The sequence below is a fragment of the Zonotrichia albicollis genome, chromosome 6 (assembly GCF_047830755.1).
Source record: "Zonotrichia albicollis isolate bZonAlb1 chromosome 6, bZonAlb1.hap1, whole genome shotgun sequence".
NCBI lineage: Eukaryota > Metazoa > Chordata > Aves > Passeriformes > Passerellidae > Zonotrichia > Zonotrichia albicollis.
Window position 1 is genome coordinate 3,976,889 of NC_133824.1, and position 23,071 is coordinate 3,999,959.

A 23,071-nucleotide genomic window follows, 5' to 3' on the forward strand; every position below is an offset into this window, starting at 1 on the left:
CCAAAGGTCCAAGAGGGTTTCTTACCTATCAGTCCAGGCACAGAGGAAATGAGCAAGCTCCAGAAGCTTTCCTGGGGAGGGAATTGTTTAATCAGGACTGCATCTCACCAGCACCCAGTGGACAGGAGTGAGAGGAGGAATGGGGACCCTAAGCAGAGATCCCCAGCACTGAACACGCTGCTGGAAAGAAAAACAACCTTCCAGGCCCTGAAGGCTCTGGGTCATATTCCAAAATTAATATTCTGAATTTCTGTCATGCATCCATGGATACTTCCTTCAACCTGTTGTGTGCCCTGCGGCAAATCCAGCACAGTGCTGGCTAAAGCAAGGGGTGCTGAGCTAGACCCCAGCTTCTCTGGATACCATCTGACACCCAAATCTCAATGCTGAACTATCTAAAAAGAACTGACACCTGCAAAATACAGTTTACAACCCAGAAGTAACACCAGGGAGGCCATGTCCATGTGACTGAGTCCCAGCAGTGAAGGCTTGCTATGGTTTCCTTCACTGCAGAGACACTTTTATTCAGGTGGGATCTGCTTCTGGCTTGAATCCCACCAGGAGTGATGTGAGGGGCTGTGAGGGCTGGAGAGGTGGTGATATCCCCAGGGGAGTGGGGTTTGCCCCCAGCGTGAGTCCACACCATCAGGTCTCTGTCTCGCTTGCACTGTACAGAGGGTTGAGGTAGAAAACCTGGAGATCTTTGGATGCCACTTCTGCAAGGTCAACATCTGGAGGCTCCTGCAACAGCAAGGGAGGAAAAACAACTGATGGGGAAGAGGAACAAAACCCTTGGGCAAAACTCACCCAGGGCTGAGTCCCTGCAGCAGCCAAGAGGCCGGTGGCCTCAGGGAGAACAGGGATGTCCCACAAACCCCTCCTGGCCCGGGGAAAGCAGGGCCCCTCTCAGGGAACCCCAGGAGGGTTTCAGGAGTGTCACAGCAGCCAGCAGCTCCTGCCCATGCCCCAGGCACCCCAGCAGGGTGACTCACCACGCTGAACACGGGGTTGTCAAAGCCTTTGTCGCTGGCTGGTGCAGGGGGCGCCGGCTCCTCCATCCTCTCCCAGGGGTGCTGCGGGCGCAGGGCAGGCAACCTGGGCAGAGCTGGGCATCAGCACCCACACCCCTCCACCCCTGCAGCTGGGCATCAGCACCCACACCCCTGCAGCTGGGCATCAGCACCCACAGCCCTGCAGCTGGGCATCAGCACCCACAGCCCTGCAGCCCTGTAGCTCCCCCAGCTGAAACCCAGCCTCCCCAAGAGGTGGATGGCAAATTCTACATGGGCAAAACGTCAGGCTGTTATTGAAATGGGGTATTTGTAACCCTTCCCAGGGAAAAGCAGATGTATCCAGCAGAAATCATTCAGCCTGGAGATCTGGGACCTGCATTCTGGAGGGAGGAGTTTGCAGAGGCAGACAACTCTAGCACAGGCTTCACTTTGGAGCAATCACTCCTTCCCTGTGGCCTAAATGAATTGCCACAGAGCTGAAACCTGTTCCCACTGTAATCTCAACAAGTATTAATTACTTTTATCATTGCTTTTATCACATTATCATGTTTTCATCTTTATCACCATCACTACTTGTATTATTTTCTTCATTACTTTTATCCTAAGGGTCCCAGTCACTGAGCACTCCCCTGCACTGGGCAGCTGCTGCAGGTGGGCTCAGCAGCAGGTCCAGGCACATCACCTCAGGAGCTCTGAGAGAGGCTCTGCCAGGCCCCTTTTGGTGGAAACAAGGGGGACCTGCAGCTCCAGTGGGACAGGCCCTGGGCTTGTGTTCAGTTCTGTCTCCTACATAAAATTCCCTCCTGCTGCTGACAGAGCTGGTTCAAAGGCCTGTCCAGCATCCAAAGAAGCATCAGTGAAAGATAAATCATCAAGTAGCAATTATGGGTCTGGGAGTTTTATTTAGAAATTAAATGAAGGCATGGGTTTACTGCTAGGAAATATCCTGTCAGCACGTGTCAAGCAGCAGGGCAAGTGTTCCTGGCCAGGGCCACCGCTGCAGAGTGACAAAATCCCAGTGGTGGAGGCAGGACGGAACAAACAACCTGACTTGTGAGCCTGTGACACAGCAGCCCCAGCACAAGGGAGCTCAGCACCCCCTGGCAGACACAGGTGCACTTTGCACATGCAAATTTAAGCAATTCCTGGCCCCTGGTTATCAAGTGTGCAAAGTCAACCCCACTTGCCCACAGCTGGGTACCCTGCAAAACCCTCCAGGAGAAGGTGGGTGCATGTGGGAGGAGCAGAGGTGGGTGCCTCAAGCACTTGCTGTGGGCACTGCTGGGAATCACAGACAGGCCCCATATCCAAGCTGTGAGGGGAAAATGGTGATGGAGAAGGGGAATTTCTGATGAGCTCCCAGCTGTGGTGCAGTCAGGTGCACCCTCCAGCCCTGCCCTGGGACCTGCACTTTGTACTCCATGCTGTGTGAACAAGCAATGCACCAGAAGCTGCATTTGCTCTTGGAACGGCTATGAAGCTGTGGGACAAGTGTTTTGCATTATTTTGATGCATTTCTATCGAGCTGCTGGCAGGTTCAGTCCTCCCCTCCCCAGCAGGGCTGCAAACGAATGGTGCCAAGGAACAGGAGATGTCACCAGGCACCATGACTAGGCTGTGCAGAGCTCAGGAGGTGTCACCAGGCACCATGACAAGGCTGTGCAGAGCTCCAGCCGAGCTGCAGCAGCCCTGCTCCCACCCAAGCACTCTGCACCCTGCCACGAGGCAGCTCCTCCTGGTCATGGAGGAGAATGAAGCAACAGCCCAAGAGTACAGAAGTGCCTTTCAGCCACCTCACCTCCAGAAAACCATGAGGAGCAAGGACAGGTTTTAAACTGACACAGGGCAGGTTTAGATTAGGTACTGGGAACAAACTCTTTACTGTGAGGGCAGTGAGGCCCTGGCACAGACTGCCCAGAGAGCTGTGGATGCTCCATCCCTGGAAGTGTTCAAGGCCAGGCTGGCTGGGGCTCTCAGAAACCTGGTCTGGTGGAAGGTGTCCCTGGCTATGGCAGGGGGTTGGAAGTGGATGATCCTTGAGTCCTTCCAACCCAAACCATGTTATGGTTGTGGGAACAGTAATGGGAGGTGGCAGGGTGCCAGGCCATGTCCCTCTCCATGGGAGCTCTGGGCAGCACCGTGTGCCCTGTGTGCCAGGCTGGAAGGACAGCCTGGGCTGGCAGCTGCTCCCAGACAGAGGCAGCCTGAATATCTGCTGCTGGCAGAAGCCCCATCCTTACCTCAGCTTTCCCTTTCTGTAGAGAAAGAGAATCCCTCCAAGGAACAGGAGACTGAAGAGCAGCCCCATGACCGTCCCTGCTGCGATCCTGCTCACTGGGGGGCTCCCCACCTGCCCAGTGGCAGTGCTGCCAGTGGCCACTTCCATCTTGCCACTTGAAATGCCGAGAGCTTCACCTGGGAAGAAACAGGGATGAGGATTGTACCGGGCAACACATCCCCACACCCATGGCAGAGGGAGCCTTCAGCTGGGTCAGGTCCTGCCTGCCTGGCTGATCGTCCTTCCCTGGGAACAGGGATGGGATTCACAGGTGGATGGACTCAATGGGGACAAGCCCCTCTGGGTCTGCCACCCACACAATGACCACCAGGTCCCCTGGCTGTGACCTGTGTGCCCATCAGCATCTGTCAGCCTTCACGCCATCTGCAGAAGTGGCGTCCAAAGATCTCCAGGTCTTCTACCTCAACCTGTCTCCCGTCTACCTCCCTGTCTCCACAAGCAGCATTCTGGCTGCACAGCAGCTCTGCAGACAGGGAATCTGGGGGCCCTGGCAGGCACCCAGCTGGTCATGGTCAGACGTGGCATGGAAGCACACCATTATCCCAGGCTGCAGGAGGAGAATTGCCAGCAGGGCAAGGGAGGTGACCCTTCCACTCTGCCCTGCCCTGGTGAGCACAGCTGGAGCTGTGGTGAGCCAGGCTCTTCTCAGCAGGTCCCAGTGGCAGGGCAAGAGGCAATGGACAGATACTGAATATGGTAAATTCCACTTAAATACCTATATTCATCTAAGTATTTATATATAAAAAAACTGGTTTACTGCAGAGAGGGTCAGTTGTGGAGACAGGCTGTGGAGAGATGCTGCCGAATCTCCCTCCTTAGAGACATTCAGCCCCCACTGGCCATGAGGGCTGCTGGCAGGGAATGCAAAGCTCTGGCCAGCAGTGGGTCTGGGTGCCCCTGCAGGGGACCTGCTGAGGAGGACAGGGGGTTACCGTGCTGTGCTATGTCCTGCATGATGTCTGCTGCCAGCTGCTCGGCAGCGGTGCCCGCCTGCGCTCCCGCTCTGTCATCAATCAGCACGATCTGGATGAGAGGAGCGGCGCCGCGGGACACGAGGCCCAGGAAGGTCTGTGCTCTGTGCACCTTGGACATGGCCAGCTGCACACCGGCGTATCTGGGCTGCCCAAAACACAAGGAGACAGTAAAGCCACAGAGAGGACAGGCACACATCAGGCACATCTCCAGACAGCCACGATGGGTGCAGCTGCAAGGCCCACCTGAACCCTCCTGTGAGCCCCACCACGGAGCCACCATCCCTGTCACGGCAGTGCCATTTCCCAAAGGAGAGGCCTGTGCATCCCCTCTCTCCCAGGCTGTGACCAGCACCCAGCACACAATGAGCCCCCATGGAGGAGAGCATGCTGAGAAAGCAATTTCATGTATCACACCCATTAAAAGCTGTATGAAGGTGTGTGGCTGTAAGGAGGGCAGGCAGACAGCTTTCAGCTCAGGATCAATAGAGCAATACCCTGGTATCGAACCTCCCAGTGCAGCACAGAGCACACCTCCTCCCCCAGCGGCCCCTGGCAAAGAGGAGGGATGTCATGTTGTGTCTGACAAGCAGCAGCATGAAGTGATGCTTTGTAGAGCATCTGAGAGCTGGCCAGTGCCAGGGAATGCCCTGCTGCAGGTTTGCCCATCCCAGCTGTGTGTGCTGAGCTCCCTGCTCTGCTCTGTTTTCCAGAGCAGCAAGCCCCCTGCATCCTTCCCCACTGCAAGTCAGCAGCTCTTCCCGCCCTGAGCTCGGCAGCTGGTGGGGCTGTGGTGGGGAGCAAGGAGCCAGCTCCCACAGCAGGCGCATCCAAGAGGTCACACAGGGAGCGTGGGCCCTGCAGGGTGGTGGGGAGTGAGCTGCACCCCTGGCACTGCACACTGGGACCACATGCCCCAGACAGTCCCACAGCCATCACGTCACCAGCAGATGTGGCCAGTGGCTCGTGGTTTCATTAGCCCCTCCCAATCTGACAGGCTCAGTACCTGGCTCAGCAACTCTTGGACCAATTTGTCCTGGTACTTCTGCAGGTCAAAATCGGGAGTGAACTCCAGGTCAATGGTGGCCCCTGCAGCCAGAAAACAGACAGACAGACAGACATCAAACTCACCACGGGTGGGCAGAGAGCAGCCACAGCAGCACAGCTCTGACTGCCACGATAGGCACTGGGGACCCTCTGGTACCCTGTGCAACTGATCTGGCTGGGCTGAGGGCCAAACCTCCCCTACTGGTCTTTTTGTCAGCTGGGTTTGATGAAAGGCCTTTGACTTTATATTCTGGAGAGAAGCTTTCCCTCGAAAGTTTTCTCATACTTATCCCTCTGGGAAGCTCCTCATGCCCCTGGTTTTGGGGCATGGGGCAGCACTACCCTGGCTTGGGGGGGTGAGGCTGAGAGGAGGGAATACCTGTGCTCTCCACACCACTGCACTGCAGTCATGGGTATAAATATTTTCCTGGGAAAAAATAAAATTAAGCATTTGCTGAAATTTTAAATTGTCCTAAAGACTGTAAGGAACTATGCTTTTAAGAGCACACGGGAGAAACATATGGTGCCATTTTAATGAATTTGGTATGAACATACCAAATATTGGATGCCAAGTACCCAGGTACAGTTGTGCATGAAAAATTGCCCCTAGCAACATTTCATGCAGATTACTAGAGGAGCACCCATTGTAGAGAGAATGCTGTCAATCTGCATGCTTTTATTTTAAATAAAATTAAACAAGCTGGCTGTTGGGGAGCTGACATTACAGTGGAAAAGGCTGCATTTCCTCTGTGTGTTTTCAGCTGCATAAACTCAGCAGAGCCCTATTAGCTTGACGAGCTGTGACATCCTGACAGGATAAACCAGAAGCAGGGACAAAGGGCTGCGACTGAGAACAAGCTCCCAAAAGCCAGGATCTCTTCAGAAAGATGTGCTGGAAGGTGGCACAATGGCATCTGCACATGGGACCCACAGATGGGACCCTTGGCAGCAGTCATACAGCAAAACTCCAGCTTACAACCAGCAGCAAGCACCCCCTGCACCCAACTTTCCCCCATGGAGCCAGGGGAAGCAGGCTGGGGCAGCAGGCATGGCAGGGAGGAGGAATAGGGCCGTGTTCCCCACTCACCACAGACCCCACAGCAGTGGCCAAGGGGCTGCAGAGGGCTCTGGCACGCTGGCTCTGGGCACTGCCTCCCTGGTGCCCTGAGCAGGGCTGCGCAGATACGGGGGCCATCCTAAAGGAGAGCAGGGCACCGTCAGTCCTGGCCCCACAAACTACATGGGAACCCCAAAATGGGAAAGGGAAGACTCACCAGGGCGTTCCCACAGGCACAGCCAGACTTATCAGGACAGCCAGTGCCTGTCACCTGGAGAGTGCCATTGCCATGAAACTGCAGTGGGGCAGAGGGGCCCCCCAGGTACCCAGCCCAGGATGATGGGGTGTTCAGCTCCTGTGCAGGGAAGAGCAGCAAAGCAGGTGAGTATGCCAGGACAGGTCCCAGTGCTGGCCCCAGGCACCCAGCCCTGCTGCTGGGACACCTGGTGTCACATCTGATGGCCACCACTGGGAAGCCCCAGTGCAGGCAGTGATGCAGCACGAAAACTCTGCCAATGCACCCATTCCATCTTTTTCCCTGGACCAACAGAAAAACTCTCTCAAACCAAAAACAATGACACTGAGATGGCTAGGCCTTCTCTTTTTTTGCTTTCCACCTTTCTGCTGGCTCAGAGAATTCAAGTTACCAGCTTTTCACTACTGGGAGGAAGGGGGCTGGGTCTGAGCTGTTTTCCTTCTATCTGGGGAAGAATTTCTATGTGCGTGGCATTAGCAAAGGCTGAGCTGGACTAACCAGCCTCATCCTGCCAAGTCACCGGTGATTCTCTCACCCACTCTCTTCCACAGGAAGTGTCTCCATGCTCTGGCACAACAGGTAGATTTCTCAGGCCCTGGGGTGAAAATAGTCATCACAGAGCACAGAGTAGGCTGGCTACAAAGGGATAGAGAAGCTCATAAGGTCAGTTCTCAGGAAATATGCTATGATCATAAAAAGCACCTTCTCCTTCCATCTCATCGCTCAGCAGCAGCCCCAGCCCTGAGGGACAGCCAGCAGTGGTCCCTGGGTGGGATGATGTGCTGTGGGGTAGTCTGAAGCATCAGCAGGACCAGCATCACTCTGAGCACCCAAGAGCATCCACCTCTGCATCCCTGGGGCTCTGTGGGCCTGGGGTGAGTTCCGCTGGGGCGCTGCTTTGTTCAGACTCGCCCGCACCCGCCTGGGCACTGACTGAGTCTATTACTCAAAAAGCAGCTACCTAATGCCTGGCCCTGAAATGGCAGATCCCAGCCAGCACAGCAGCAGAAATAATAAATAACTTATGAAACGCCTGCCGCATCTCCCACTCCTGGAAGGAGCCTGTGTTTACTGCTGCAGCGCCTGTGATCTTCTGCTCCTCCGACCAGGAGGGACAGGGCTCGTGGGGAGCCTGATTCCCGGGCTGAGGCACAGCAGCCTGCCAGTGCTACTATAATTATCCCTCCAATCAATTAAAGAGCAGTGCTGAAGCAAAGCTGGGACACGATCACTGGGCCACAGGCCATGTTAAGGTCAGGGGCAGGAGGGAGGTGTCCCCAAAGGGTTCCTGAGCAGCACGGCTGCAGACACGTGCCTGGGAAGGGAGCGACTCCTGGGAGCCGCAGAAGCTGCCATTTGCTGATGGTTTGACCCGTGCATATTGGCCCTTTTTTAAACATTCATAGCGAGACAGCCACACTCCCACACTGCGGGGAGGGAGCCGATAACAAAGTGGTTGATGCAAAAAGCCATGGAGGCCATCCACAGCAGCAGCAGCAGCTCATGGAGCTGCAGCCCCGCGGGTGTGCCCATCTCCCCGTGCAGCACTGCTCCCCCTCTCGGGGCCGTGCTGAGAAGGTGCCGAGCCAGTTTCTCTTCCTCCCCGCCTCACCTGGCCCATGATAGAGATGCTGCGGAGCTGAATCACGGGCTGCGCTGAGTCGGTGTTTACCCGGAAGGAGGTTTCGGGCTGGAAGATAACATCGTCGTGGCGGCACGGGACGCGCTCCTCATGCACCGAGAAGATGGGCCCGCCGGGCCTGAGCTCGCCGCTGGGGAGGACATCCCGCCACAGCGTGGGGTCGAACCACGAGCGCTGCTCAGCATCAGCAAACCTCACTGTTCCACCTGGAAAAGGGACAGAAAAGGCTGAGCATGACCCCAGCCCAAATCCAAAGCCCCAGCAGATGCATCTGGGCTGGTAAAACCTTCACCTGAAGTGAAGGATCTCACCCTGCGGGCAGGGAGCCAAGGGCTGGCCCTGGCATCCCCCTCATGGGCACTCACTGCAGGCATTTCCCAGAGCTTGTCAAAGCTTCCCAGAACTCAGGGCTGGGGTCTCAGCCCAAATCCCACATCTGCCTGCAGGCTTCCAGGCCCAGATCCCACAGGATATTTTTCCCCCATTTTTTAAAGCTCATCCTTAAGGAGGATGTTAAGGAGGAAAACATCTGCCTGAATGCTGAGTAACAGCTAAATCTGATAAAAATGGGTATGATAATTCATGTCCCAGTTTCCCAGCAGCCTGGCAGTCTGCAGAAATATGACAGGCACTATTCCCTGCAGCAGGTAACCCCAAAGCCAGTGCTCAATTTAACTATCAATTATTTAACCATTAACCATCTCCCTGCTGGTTAGTCTTATCATGCAATGCCCTGATTCCTTCTCTCCCTTCCCAGCAGCTGAACCTTTATCAATTCAGCCAGCATGCAGGTATTTAGTGACTGAATTATTTGCATTCAATTTGAAATCATGCTTTAGAGAAGTCCATTTGTGAAAGCTGTCCCAGAAACGGCAGCTGATTTCAGGGGAGCAGTGCATGGTCAGCAGGAAAAGCCCAGTGCCAAGCACAGATGCTAGAGCATCCCTGCTGGGGGGCAAAGAGCCCCAAAACAAATAAAATTATAGGGATAAAGGATTTCAGAGTGGTTCCAGACGTCTTAAGATACAATCCTTCTTCTGGGGAGACTAATTTAGACTTTTTCTCTCTTTTTTCCCTTTTTTTTATTCCATTCAGAGTGCAGGCACAGATGCTCTGCTTGAATACTTCCTTCCCTGTAGAGGAACTAAAAAGTTACTTGCCACTGAAAGCATGGGGCAGTTCTTAAGCACCCAAAATACACCTCCCTAGAAAACAGCTTTCACATAAAAGCAGGCAGCTATGACACAAAGCTGCTGTCTCAGCCATGGGCTGGGGGAGGGGAGGATGTGTGTGTGGGGCCAAAGGCCAGTTTGTTGTGGTGGCCATGGTTTGGATCACCAGTGTGTAACTCCTAACTGGTTTTCTTTAGAAACACCATGGCAGAGAAAATAAGGGCTTTGATGTGGCTACATGCTTAATAGGCAGGGGAAAATACAAACAATATTTGCCTCTCTGCTACAACTTCAAAGGCTTCCCTACTATAATTACCTTTTCAGAAGACAGGTGATCTAGGAGGAAAAAAAGATCTGATGTGAGGGAGGTCATCAAAGAAAAGGTAAGTATTGAAGAGGAGTGATTCACTTTGCCCTGAGGTGGGACCTTTGTAGAGGTATTTGGGCTGGATTTACACGACTCATCACAGCCTGATGGGTGCCTGGTTTGGGCACAGAATACCTGAGTCACAGCCTGGATCCCAGCTGCCATCGAAAGCTGTGAAGGCTGCACCAGCTGCCAGCAGGAACTCTCCATTCAGGGGCAGGTACTAGATGAAGGATGCACAGTGTTACTGTCCTGCTGCCAGCCACCCAGGCTTGTTACCAAATAACACTCCTAATTGTTAGGCTGCTTATTACAGTCTCCAAGGCACTTCACAGTTATCAGGAGTTACCCTTACCGTGCCCCATGTACCTGGGAAAGTATCAGCTCCTGGTTTTATGGATGAGCATCCTGTAATGGGGAGAGGCAGTGTGACATTATCCTCCATAACACAGAAAAGCATTCAGAGGAGCAAGAACAGGATAAAGCAAAATAAGCTCTTTGACAGTTTCTTCCTCCTCTTGTACACACTCGCAGCAGCTCAAGAAAAACCCAACCCTACTCTGCAAGTGCCAGAGGCCCCCTCACTTAATGGGTTCCCCCCTCCATGGGCTGTGCTTGCCCCACAACATATAAATCAGGGGCCCAGGCTATGCTTGGTACAGTGTCAGGTAGTGAATTTGCACTGAGCACAAGCTGAGGGAAATGCACAGTGGCATTGGGAGCAGCTTGCCACAGCCAGACTCTCTTCTTGCTGGGCAGGACATCACCAGCTGTAGTCAGGGTCACAGCACTGACCTGGCCTCAGCCTGCAGGGCCCACCCATTAACAAACCTCAACAGGCACAGCTCTGCCATGGGAACCTTTCCAGCAAGAAACTGTGGCCACCTGGGTCACCAGCCAGCACTGCTAACTCTGGGACAGGCCCTGACAAATTATTGACTCAGGCAACTCATCCACAGCAGACAGGTTATTCAGCCCAGCCCATCTTATTTTACATTTAGAAATTGCAGAGAGAAAGTCATGGTTTCTTCCAATATTTGAGAGTCAGTGATGCTCAAGTCATCCTTCTCCAATTTGGTCTATCCAGTGTTTTAGCATCACTCCCAACAGCAGCTGAAAGCCCTCCAGGACTGAGTTATGCCAACATACAGGGTCCTGTGCTCAGGCAGAAAAAGTTAAATGGGATTTTAAGGTTTCATCTACTTAACTGGTCTTTAAATATGTATGTAGGTTAGAGAAAGCAAGAGTTATGACTGACTGCTGCATGGTGGCCATGACAGCTCTCTGTCCCTGGCCAGTCCTGCCTAAGGATGCTCAGTCCCACTCAGAGGCCACCATGAGGAAGGGATGGGGGAGGTGGACAAGGCAAAAAGCTCATCACCCCCAAACTCTAGGTGGGCACCTGTTAAGAAGTTGAGTGCCTTGTTGGTGCAGTGCTTTGAAAGCCTTGCCCTGGTGCCTCTCTCCTGGCTCAGGAACCTTGAGAAGCCAGGATAGAGAGCAGAGGGTGGCTGTCACCAAGACAAGTCTCACAGTGCTCCTCTGCACCATCTGCCATACATTGGGCTGGACAACAGGGGATGACACTGGGAGTAAATGAGGCTGGGGCAACATGTGCCCCAAGGGTGTGCATTCCTCCCCCCAGCCAGGAAGAAGCCTGTGCCTATGGACACTGCTCCATCAGACCACAGCTTGTGTCCTGCCATCAGGTTCTCTGAATTTCTATTACTTTTGAGTAAGGAAATTTGTCCAATACCAAAGCACTGAAAAAGGCTGAAAGGTCTGCCAGGATACAAAAGGCATAATGTCCTTTAGCTGCAGATGAAAAAGCCATCAAAACAAGTCTGTTTGGAGACTCAGGACTTGGCCTGCATTCAGCTGGGTGAGGGCAATGCTACCAACTTCAACCACAAAATGCTGTACTTCAGTTCAAGTGCCCTGGCTTGTTTTCCTGTGAGCTCAGGCAGGAGTGGGTGATGGGACATTAGGAGCAGTCAGCTGCCACCCATCCTCAGGCCAGTGCCAGCAGCACTGCCAGCCCAGTCCCTTCTTCCAGGCTGGCTGAGCCATTGCAGCCCCTGGCCCCTGCAGCCAGCTGTGCACAGCAGGGCCAGGCAGGAAGGGGGGCCAGCTGGCTGCTGGGGCCATCTGAGCTGCCCAGCCTGGCCCTTTGGATGGGATGCAGCAGATCCTTTCACCAGCACAGGGTACCAGATCTTCACAGCAGTCAGCTCTGGGCACCCTGCACATGCTTGGGAGGGCAAGCAGGTCTGGATGGGCCAGCAGGACACAGCACCGGTTCTACTCAAGAGGAGAGCTGGGAGAAATGTGAGAAATGTCTGATGCCAAATCTGCCCCATGCCTGCAGCACCTGTGCTCTGGAGACATTGGCCTCTGAGCTCTCTAGACAAGATGCAGCTTCTCCAGCCACCACAGGAGATCCCCCTCCACTGCTGAGGCCAAACTCCCAGGCTGGCTGGCCTTCCAGAGGAAGCTGCTCATGTGGGAGTCAGTGTGGCAGGGAAATGAGAGTGAGCACACACCATGTCCCTTCACACCTTGGGATTACCCAAACACTGCGAGCACCGGCCCTGGAATTAGAATGCAACACAACACATTGCAAGACAGGGCACAGAGTCACCTCATCTCCACAGACATCAAGCTCAGGAAGAGCTCTGCACTTCTGCTTTGTCACAGGAATGTCTGGGGCTGGGCCCTGCAGCTGTGGCTCCCTGCCCACTGTGCTGCACATCCACCACCAGCCCTGCCTGAGATTCTCACCACTGGGAAAATCAGGTTTCAGGAGAGTCTCCATCACCCAGTGGATCTTTGTAAATAATTTCCCTTTCTTTTATCCTAACATAAGTTAAGCATCTCAGCTCGCTGCAGAGGACAAACAGAGACTCTGGTTGGGCAGTGGTTTTCTACCTTTGGGAATTTAGTATGGAAATTGCATGGAGGTTGGGCCACTTTCCAAGTACATTTTGAACCGAGCAATGACAGGTACCAGTGGACCAAAGCCAAAAGCTGGAAGTTTCATCTGCTTTCCCTTCCTCCTGCCAACATGTACTCCAGGGCCATTAATATAGTGAGTGTTTAGAGTCCCATTAGTCATTTTCCATCCCTGATACAGGTAAATCACTTATCTCCTCAGTTATCATTATCAAGTGTAATGACAACCAAAACACAGTCATTTTTCTTATCAAAGCCAGGGGGAAAAAAAAATAAAATAAGAGGAAAGGCCCTATGTGGCTCTTGGACCAGCCCCAGCATTGCACTACCAGAAGGAATCTGCTCCCCCAGTGCATAAGGGAAAAAGAAACTAGCCTCCAAAATGTGAAATAAAAACCAGCAAAGTCCTGAGAGATGGCTTTCCAATCAGGTGGCCTCTGACTGGAACCAGCCTCTGGCAGATTCTTGAGTCCCAAGCATTGGGCTGAGATGATTAACAGGAGCACTCTGACTGGCATGTCACCATCATCAGACCAGGCATAATTCACACTTGTGCTTTAACCTGGGTGAACAACACTGGTGACTGTAGCCAGGTCTTTCCCCAGCCTCGCTTTTATTTGCAACATCAGTGCATTTGAATTCCTTGCTTGGATGGGATGGTGCCACCATCCCCATCACTCAACACTAAGACTGCCTGGGCACACTGAGCTCCACAGTGCTGCCTCCACAGCTGCACCAGCCGGCAGGTCAGCAGCCATCAGCCCCCAGCTACATCCCCTTGCCTGGCACCCAGCCCAGGAGCAGCTTTGGCCCTGGTGTTGCTGTCTCTCCATTGGAAAACATCACTGGGATAGGATGCAGGTGGGCTATCTCTCCAACACAGACTGGTGTAACCCATCACAAGCAATAATGCAAAGGGAAATTTCCATTTCATCTTTCCCAGTACAGCCCCGCTGGGGCAGTGGCAGCAGCAGGCAGCCAGGGCAGCAGATGGGTGGGCCCTGCCCATTCTGCCCCAGGTGGGAACAGCAGGGATTTTCCCAGTGTCTGCTGGGGCTGGGGGTCTCAGTACAGCTGGTGCCTGGGTGATATCCAGCTGCTGGCTGACACCCCAGAACGGCACAGGGCCAGGATCACCCACAGGTGAATTCCTCAGACAGCGCTGGAGCATTGCCAGGGGCTTGCTTGCAGCCCAGCATTTCTTGGGTTCATTACTGAGGCTTCATTCATCCACCCTCTTGTCCAGGTGAAGCTTTCACTGGCTCCCTCAGGACAGTGTCCTTCCCCTCAGCCACACACGCCACCCCACACCCCCAGTTTGCTGCCAGAGCCAGCCTGCTCCTGCCACAGCCCTCAATCCCACAGCAGCTAGTCCAGGTCCCCAGCAAGGCAGGGTGACCTCCTGCCACCCCAAGACCTCAGTGAGAGGATCCCTGCTGCTGGAGTAGCACCTTGCTGCCCAAAGACCTCCCTGCTCAGGCACATGGTCCCATGAGGAATGGGGCTTTACCTTTCCAAGGAAACCAGGCCAGAACTGCAGCCTGTATCCCCATGCTCCTGCAGGCTGGTGCAGCACGCCTGGGGCACGGAGGCTGGTGCTGCTGTCCATGGGCCCCACCAGCAGTGGTGGGGGATGCCCACAGCCCGGCTCTGACCCCAGCAACAGCCCACCCCTCTGCTTCTGACCCAGAGCAGGCAGGAGCACAGGCACAGGCACGGCGTGCCAGGGGATATCATCATTTCAGTGTCATCCCCTGCAAGCTAACGAGGTGCTTGGCTGCTCTCCCTGCCCAGCAGCAGCAGCACAGCCGCGCTGTCATTAACGCCGGAGCCGGCTCCCCTGCTGGGTGTGCTCATCACGTTTCACGGTGTGTTTCAGCACACGAGCTCCCCACAGCACCTGCCCAACCTGGCCTTGCCACCACATCCCCTGGCACAGGGCTGGCCTGACACATCAGGCTCCCAACACATCATGGTCCTGCCAGTCCCTACAGAGAAGCCACAGCTCCTGGCCATGCCACACGGGTGCTGCCTGGTACAGCCCCTGCCAAACCTCCCCAGTGAAAGCCATGGGAAGACAAAAAACAAACAATAGACCCAAAAAGCCCATTAACTTGATTGCAGATGGCCAGTACAGGCTTCTAGCTGAACAGGTCCTGACAGCATACAAAAATCAGGTGTCACAGGGACATGGGAAGACCCTTGGGTAGCTGAAGACATTGAGCTCTGGATGCAGAGACACAAGAGAGGCTTAAAGCCATTTGACAAATCTATTTCAGATTAGTTAAGCTCCTTTTCCTGAACTTTCCTCTACAGACAAGGTCAGAGAAAGCCAGGAAGAGGCTTGAGGTGTGGGCAGAGAGGCCATGCCCAGCAGAGAAGGGATGGCAGACAGTCCATGGAGCAGCTTCCCAGCCAGACAGGCTCTAGCATCCGCTGCAAGCCCAGGATGTTGGCAAGCTGCTCTGCTCATCAGACTTTAGTAACTCCTCCTGCTGGAAACCAGCCTGAAATGAGCAAATAGACTCAGGGAGATGAGTGTAAATGGCTGCTTTACCAAACTCCTTTCCTGCATGCACCTTCATTGCAAACGCTGACACAGAAAAGACTGCAGGATTCCATCTTGGAATTATGTGCTGGCACACAGTCCCCTGAAATTTTTTATCTTCATCTTAGCGGAAGGAAAAATAATCCCTTTTCTGGTTGTCTCATTACCCTGCTGTCTGGGAAGAGGTGGGGGAGGGAGCACCGGTGCCTGGGACTAGCACGAACTGTGGCAATTCATTAGAGCCGGTGCCCCTGGAGAGCAATTGGCATTTTGAGATCAATCTCTGCCAGGAACCGAGCAGGAGCATCCTGCAGCAAAGCCAAGTACATTCTGCTCTCACAATTAGGCAGCTAAAAATATAAGGCTGGGGGAGGTGTCCCTGGTCAGACCCCAGTGCCACTCCGAACCCTTGCCCAGCCCTGCAGCCCCTCGTGGGGCAGGCAGGGAGGGGGTACACACAGATGCTGCCCCACAGCAGAGCTCAGGGATGGGGCAGAGCTGGAAAGGTGATGCCAGGGCTGCTGAGGAACCCCAGCCAGGGTCCTGACCCTGGGGTCGAGCAAGGCTGCTCGGCCCATGTGAATAAACCCGACTCCTGCCACTCCAAAAACAGAAGCAGCAGCATCCATCCCTGGCCCACATGTCAGTGCTGCCCAGCTCAAGCACAAACTGCACCAGGGCTGGGGCAAACACCAGGCTCACTGCCACAGCCATGCCCTGGCCTGGCTGCCTTTGGAAGCACAGACAAAGCCAGAGGGTCCTCTCCCTCTCAGGAGTCTTTCTCCCCCATCAGGAAACAAACAAAGCCAAATTCTGCCTTGCCCTAGAGCACCCATACCAGGCACCATCACCTCCATTTCCATCTTTCCTGCACACTTAGTCTCAGGCACCTCCAAAAGCTGGCTAAATACTGATCTGCATCTTTAGGCAGCTAAACACCATAGAAAATCCAGCCTAATCACAACGGTTGTGCATCAAAGCCACTTACGCTTTAAGCTGGATTTGGATTTAATGTGTGACTGAATTAGGGATGCATCTGAAACTTCAAATAACTGCTGAGCTGGGTGCTCAGTGGGTGAGCTCTGAGCAGGGAGGCAGGCTCTGTGCCTCAACAGCCTCCTCCCAAGAAAGCATCTCCCAGCACTTGGTTGGTGCCCACATGGGATGGATGGGGAGGGGAGCTGGAGAGCTCACCATACAGAAGTGAGCTTTCATACAAATGTCCAGGAGAGGAGCAATGGTGACACATGAGGACTGCCTGGCACTAAACTCAGCTGGGGAGTTGGGATGGGAGATCTCATGTTTTACCTCCACCACCAGTACCAAGCATCCCCCCCTACACGTGCCACAGCAGGCAATTATCTTCATGAAAGTCACTGAGAGCCTAATCCCTCCTCAGCCATGTATTTTCTTCTATGGTACTATAGCAAACAACATTATGCCTTTTTTGGTTTTTTTTTTTTTTTTTTTTTGGCCAAAGGCTGTATAGCATCTCCATGGTGACTCTAAAGCTTAATGTATTCTTGCTGATTTAAGTGATTAATGCTCCAGCGCGTGTGGCTGGCAGCCGAACAGGTGCAGCCCAGCCTCCCTGCAAAAATCCTCATGACCAATTCATTTTCTAACCAGCTGGTTGCCAAATTTCATGCCATTTGCATGAGTGGCAGCCTGGCTCAGGTGGTGGGTTTCATCCCTTTTTCATCCCTAACCTTGGCAGTCCCTGTGTCACCTGGTGACAGCAGAGCACGGCAGTGAGCAGGAGGGAAGTGCCTGAGCTGAAATTACAAAGAAATATTAACTACCTCACTAAGAGACATGCTGGGACAGTTCACAGGGAATGGCTGGGGCAGTGATGCTCAGAAGGAAGGTGTGAGCTGCAGTACAGGTTACAGGCAGGGCTGGCTGCTCACCTGCAGTGCAATTCAGTGCAGGAGGAGGATGGTGCCCTCACAGCCCATGTGATGCTGCATTCCCTCATGGATCCCTCCCCATCTGCACAAAATTCGCTGTAACCCTGGAGCCTGTGCAGCTGCCTGCCAGCAGCACGGGCCCAGAGAAACCCCAAGGCACCGAGGGTCCCCAGGGGCTGCTGCCAGCACTCTGGATCCTCTGACAGGGACGAGCCAGGAGTCACTGGGGCACCCTGAGCCATCCCTCAGTGGCAACAGGAGCCATCCTCCCGAGCAGGGGGCAGGGCCATGGGTGTTGGTTTGTGCTGTGCAAAGGTTGTGTGGATCTCCCTCTCCCCAGGCTGCTCAGCTCTGCTCTCCAGCTTGGCTGCAGGAGGCTCAGCCGTAATGACTGACGCTGCTCTGCAATTATGCACTTTGCAGGCCTCTGATGAAAGTACTTTGGAAATATTATACATTCATCTGTAAGTAAAATAAAATCTACTGGAGTGGTATTTTGCTCTTTTCTTCTCTGGGTAAATTCCACATCATTTATTACATTATATTTGTACGTATTTCCCCAGTACATTCTTTCCTTCAAAAATTCATATTTAAAATGCCATATAAATAAAGTATCTTTTCCAAATATTTGTAGAGGGATTAAACATGGCACATGGCGTTATCAAAGCATCAAAACTATTAGTGGCGTAGACAGCCTGAACAAATTACACCACATAAATTTCAAGGGCTTCTTCAAATTCAATGGCCAATAAAACAGCAAAGCTGCCCTAAAACCAAGAGAGGAATCTCATCCACAAGCTCATCAGGTCTGGAAGAGAAGGTTTTCCAAACAGGATCCAGCCCATCTCGTCCTGTCCCAGCACTGGGAGAGGGCTCACTGGTGACCCATCCCCCACTGGCAGGCTGGGACAATGAGTTTGCTTTCCCCTTTAATTCCTCCCTGTTAAATTTTACCCTCCAAGCCACAGAGACTGAGGGCCCATGTTTCCATGGGTGCCTGTCAGCCTGCTCTGGGGCAAAGTTCCTCAGGTGGGACAAAACCAGGTTGCTCAGAAACCCCCTCTGAGTTGATCCCCCTCCAATCTTGTATCATCCAACACACACATTTCAGCAGGGTGTTGTGGCCATGCTGCCACAGCTAGACTAATCATACCACAGAAAAATACAAAACCCAATGGCACTTGAAAGAAAATTTCTCAAGCAACATTTTGGGATTTCCCAGAACAGTTTGTTTTCATTTCAAGATATTTTGATGTCAGCTTCACTTAGCTTCTGCCCAGGGCTAGTGCCTGCTCTGTCAACAATGCTGTGAGTTGGTGCTCCTCAGCCAAATACTGCTAAGCTCTCCATCACATGGAGGGGGTTTATCCCTCCTTTGAGAAGAAAAAATCAATTTCTTTAAAATGAAATTGGATTTTGCTGTACTTTCTCTCATTTCCCCCAAATAAAAACAAACAAACAACAAGCAAACAAATAAACAACAAAACAAAACCAACCAACCAAAACAAGCAGAAATGAGCTTTTTGGTTCCATGGTACAGAGAAACCCAGGCTACTGTAGGACTCCTGTTACTTTACCCAGCTGAGGCATCCTTGGTCTGGCTGGATCATGGAAGAAAGTGTCAAAGTCCATGGAATGACATTAAACTGACAGAGGACAGTAGGACATTAGATATTAGGAAGAAATTCTTTACTGTGAGGGTGATGAGACACTGGCACAGGTTGCCCAGAGAAGTTGTGAATGCCCATCCCTGTAAGTGTTCAGGGCTGGGTTGGACAGGACTTTGAGCAACCTGGTCTGCTGGAAGGTGTCCCTGTCCATGGCAGGGGGTCGGGACTGATCACCTTCAAGGCCCCTTCCAAGCCAAACCATTTTATCATTCTGTGGAGAGGGGGACAGGAGAATGTGCCACCAGGCAGAGCTCCAGGGCTGCCCCTGCCCTCACCCACCCTCGTGCACCTCTGCCCACCATGCCTTACCATGTCTGTCAGCGCGTGGGGAGACCCGACGAAGACTGAGACAACCTGAAAGAAAAGCAAGAATGAAGCGTGCTTTGCCCTGGCAGGTAAAGGGGCTTTTCCAATGCCTGACAGTGTTGTGTGACAGCAAAAATAAAATAAATTTAAAATGTCTATACCTTGTCCTTCTCAAAGTGAACCACATCCCTGGCACAGGGGACTCTGCCTTTATCCCAGTTGGAGGCGGTTTCGAAATTGGTGTTGGGGATCCACTGCTTGTACACGGCAGCGGTGGCAGCTGGGAGGGAACAGAAAAACCAGTTTAACCCAGTCCATGAGAGGCACTGGGAGCCTGCTCTGGGATGTGCTTTAGGTTGGCTTGGCATTTATAGGTCAGATTTGGGGATTTTCTACCCAAGAGCAGCTCCTGCATTGTCCAGGCTGAGCAGTCACAGCCCTTCTCTACAGAGGGGATTTTTTTTTGGCTGGGTGATGGTTTTAGCCACTCAGACAGGAAGAGAAGCAAGGGACAAATGCTCAGCAAGCAGACAGAAGGCAGGAAAGTGTCCTGCAGGCAAAAGGTAAGAATAGCATACACCTGGTAGTTAAGCAATCCTTGCAGGGGGTTTAGTTGTCACTCAGACTAATTAAACAAGCAAAAATTGCTCAGCCTTTGTTTTCCAGAAGGTACAGAGTGGGCATGCAGAGCTGTGATACCACTATGACAGGGCAAGAGAAGAAAGGGCATTGGCTGTGGGACATGTAGCACAAGTACAGGCTGGTTTCATGTGTTTGGAGCTGGAGAGGGAGGATTCAGTGGTGTACTTCAGCCTGAGAAATAAACATGTTGGGAAACAGGGTTCTTCCCCTTGGGGTTTCCTGGGACAGTGGCAGCTCTGCCCTTGGGGCCCCACAGGGATGAGCCTGCTGGGCAGGGACAGGACATGGCAGAGGGGGTTTCACTCTGACCTCTCTGTTTGCACCAGCACAGCAGAGCAGCCTCCCGACCTGACATTGCCCAGGCTTGGCTGGGGGATGCATGTTCAGCTGAAGATGAATGAACCTCCACCAGCCTGAATTAAATGGCTTCAGGCAAGCGAGTATGAGACACAGAAGAGAAAATTACCAAAAACCCTCCTACTTTTGTAATTTTAATGGATCATCTTTTCTGTAGGAGAAAGACCCACAAAATTACAAAGTATGTAGAAAGCCCGTGGTGGAAGGGCTGGGGCCCTGCAGGGGGAACGCGGGCCCAGCCCGGGGCGGGAGGGGCTCTCAGTGACTGCAGCGCTGCACAAAGCCCGGGCCCGGCTCCTCCGAGCGATGGGTGCGATGAGCCTGCAGAGGCTCTATCAGCACACAGGGATCACCGTGAGGTGCAATTTGCGCTGTTTACTCTGCCAGGGGCTCTGCCGAGACCGCTGGCTGTAGTAGCCGTCTCCAGATGAACAGGAAACCATATATTTTTAACCAGAACGAAAGTCCTGGAGCCCAGGTGCAACCGCGGAGGGGCTCCTGCCTCACGCCGGGCTGCGGTGCCTGAGGGAGCCCTCAGGCAGGGCGAACACACCCGTGCACTCTGTAAAACCCTCCGAGAGAGAAAAAAACATTACCGGCGGTAAGAACCGCAACCAGGCTGCTGCTCGCAGTGTTGTGGGCATAAACACCTTCCTAGCTCAGAGCAGAAAAGAGCTTAAGAAGGAAAAAAAGCCCCCAGACAGCAATGGCAAGTTGTTCCGTCCTTGCTGCGGTTCCCTCGTGTCTCTGCCGCCGGGAAGGTGGGGAATGGAGAGGCCGGAGCTGCAGCCGCAAGGCTCGGCCCCGGCCCCATGGCACGAAGCCTCAGGGCCCGTAGGCCGAGCGGGCTCACAGCGGGCCCACCCTGGGCACGGCTCCCCCGGCCGCAGGTTAATCCCTTTGCCCCCGGCATTCCTGCACCTTCCCCAGCCCTGGAAGTATCAGTGTGCTGTTTAATCGGCCCTGTCTCCCGGGAAGCGCAGTCCTTGAACACCAAAGCTACATGCATATTCAACAAGGGAGCGCGTCCTGCAGCGCAGCGCTGCTGACTTCAAATGAGAGGCTCAGCAGGCTCCGCACGGCTGTCCAGCCTCGGTGCCTGCCTGCCTTCCCCGTGTCCGGCTGGAAATGCCTTCTCCCGTCTGCCAGTCCGGTACACTGGGAGTGACAGAGCCCGCAGCTCTGCTCCAGGGCTGCTGGAGCACACGCGAAACGCGGAGCTCGCCCAGCGGTCACCCCTGCTCCCCAAGGCAGGGCCCTGGCCGTACTCACCCAGGAGCTGCAGGATGCCCAGCAGGGAGAGCAGGCGCTTCATTCCGCAGCCGGCTGCCAGCCCTCGGCTCCGCGATCCCTGCCCCGCTGGACCTTGCACCTTCCCGGGCACGTGATGGGCTCAGCCGGGGAGGCTGCAGGGAGCAGGGAGTTCATCACAATGGGAGGCAGCCTTCCCCCAGCACAAACCCCACCCTTGCTCTGTCCCAGAAGCTCAGCTCCGTCCCCAGTCTCCCTGTTTCCTTGGAACCCGTTGGGAATCTAAGAGAGCCACCGAGGAAGCAGCTGGAGAGGCAGGAGTGGGGCTCTCCAGCTGGCTCACCAGACCTCGCCCCACGCTCCCCCCATCCATCCAGGGCCAGCTGGAGGGTGTCGGGGTGAGCACATCCCTGCCGAACAGCAGCTACCTCCTAATTACAAATAATGGCCTCCGTGTATTTTCAATTAGCTCGCTTGGAAGGGAGCAGCTCCCAGCCACGACTCGTAATTGTACTTTGGCCACCAGCTGATTTGATCATTAGCCGGCAGCGCCAGCACAGCCCCACGCTGCTCCTGCGGCGGCTGCTGGCAGCGGCACCGGTGCATGGGGATGCATTAGGAGAGGGAACTGCATCATCCCTGTCCTCTGCCACAGCATGGAGCAGTGCTGCATGCTGGCCCAGGATGTGTTCGGAGCGAAAAAGAGTGGGGAGAGAGCATGGATGGTGGCAGAGGCTGATGCCAAGGAGAGAGCTGTGGGGCTTAGCTGCCCTTCAGCTGACACTGGTACCAGCAGGGCAAGGGCAGAGGATTGGTGAATGCAGGGCTTCACTCGAGGCCAGCAGGAGACTGGAGAAATTCTTGGAAGGGTCATCCAGTGGAAGGGACACAGACCACAAGGAGCTCTCACCTGACATCAGCAAGGATTTAGGAGTGCAGACCATCTCCTGACATCTGCAAGGATTTAGGAGTGCAGGAGTGGGAAGCAAACCATCCCCATCCCACCATTCATACTCCCCCTGCTTCCTAGCTTCCAAATTGGCAGGCAGACTGAGGTGCCAGGAGAGAAAGCTCCTTAGAGCTGCAGCTCTAATCTTGGGCATCAGCCAAAACACAGTCAGCACTTTCTACCCAGGGAGCTCAATGCTGAGAGATGTCCTCGAGGTTAAAGGCTCCTGCACTCTAATTACCACTCACAAATCTCTCCTAGGGGACTCTCAGGGTGAAAGCTGGCTGCAGTGAGATGTCCTGTATTTTAATAGAGGGAGGAAAAATTATAAATCATGGATACTTGGCAATTAGAGTTTGGAGAAAGGACTGCAGTGAGCAGAGGGCAAATGCATGCTTGTCTGTGGCCTCAGCATCCTGCAGCACAGTCAGGGTGGGAGAAACTGCTCATGGGACCCTGAAACCCACTGTGCTGGGATGTGCTCCACACCCTTTGTTTTACTTTCTGTGCTCTGCACCTGCTGCTTCTCAGTGCTTCTTGTGCCACCAAAGCTGATACTTGATTTTAAATGAGCTGGAACTCATCTGGCAAGCAGGCAGAGGTCAGAAATCCCCAATCTGCCTGTGAAACTCTGGTCAAGGATGGACAGTCCCTTCTCCAGC

General features: G+C 53.7%; 1 protein-coding gene across 3 annotated transcripts; it reads right to left on the minus strand.

Moving 5' to 3' along the window:
* Positions 1-459: 459 nt before the first annotated feature.
* On the minus strand, positions 460-21,979 carry AMN (amnion associated transmembrane protein). Of its 3 annotated transcripts, none has more exons than XM_074542322.1 (12): positions 21,889-21,979; positions 21,482-21,615; positions 19,372-19,490; positions 19,214-19,258; positions 9,960-10,047; positions 8,256-8,491; positions 6,605-6,742; positions 6,418-6,526; positions 5,290-5,372; positions 4,245-4,431; positions 3,254-3,428; positions 460-741 (listed from the first exon to the last, which is right to left on the minus strand). In XM_074542322.1, the coding sequence occupies exons 2-12, from the start codon at positions 21,522-21,524 to the stop codon at positions 522-524; spliced, it is 1,443 nt and encodes a 480-aa protein (XP_074398423.1). In that variant the 5' UTR covers positions 21,525-21,615; positions 21,889-21,979; the 3' UTR covers positions 460-521. The 3 variants fall into 3 exon arrangements, with proteins under 3 accessions (XP_074398423.1, XP_005483300.2, XP_074398422.1); XM_005483243.4 differs by lacking the exon at positions 21,889-21,979 and adding an exon at positions 993-1,095 and having other exon boundaries at positions 21,482-21,860; XM_074542321.1 differs by lacking the exon at positions 21,889-21,979 and having other exon boundaries at positions 21,482-21,864.
* Positions 21,980-23,071: the final 1,092 nt, after the last annotated feature.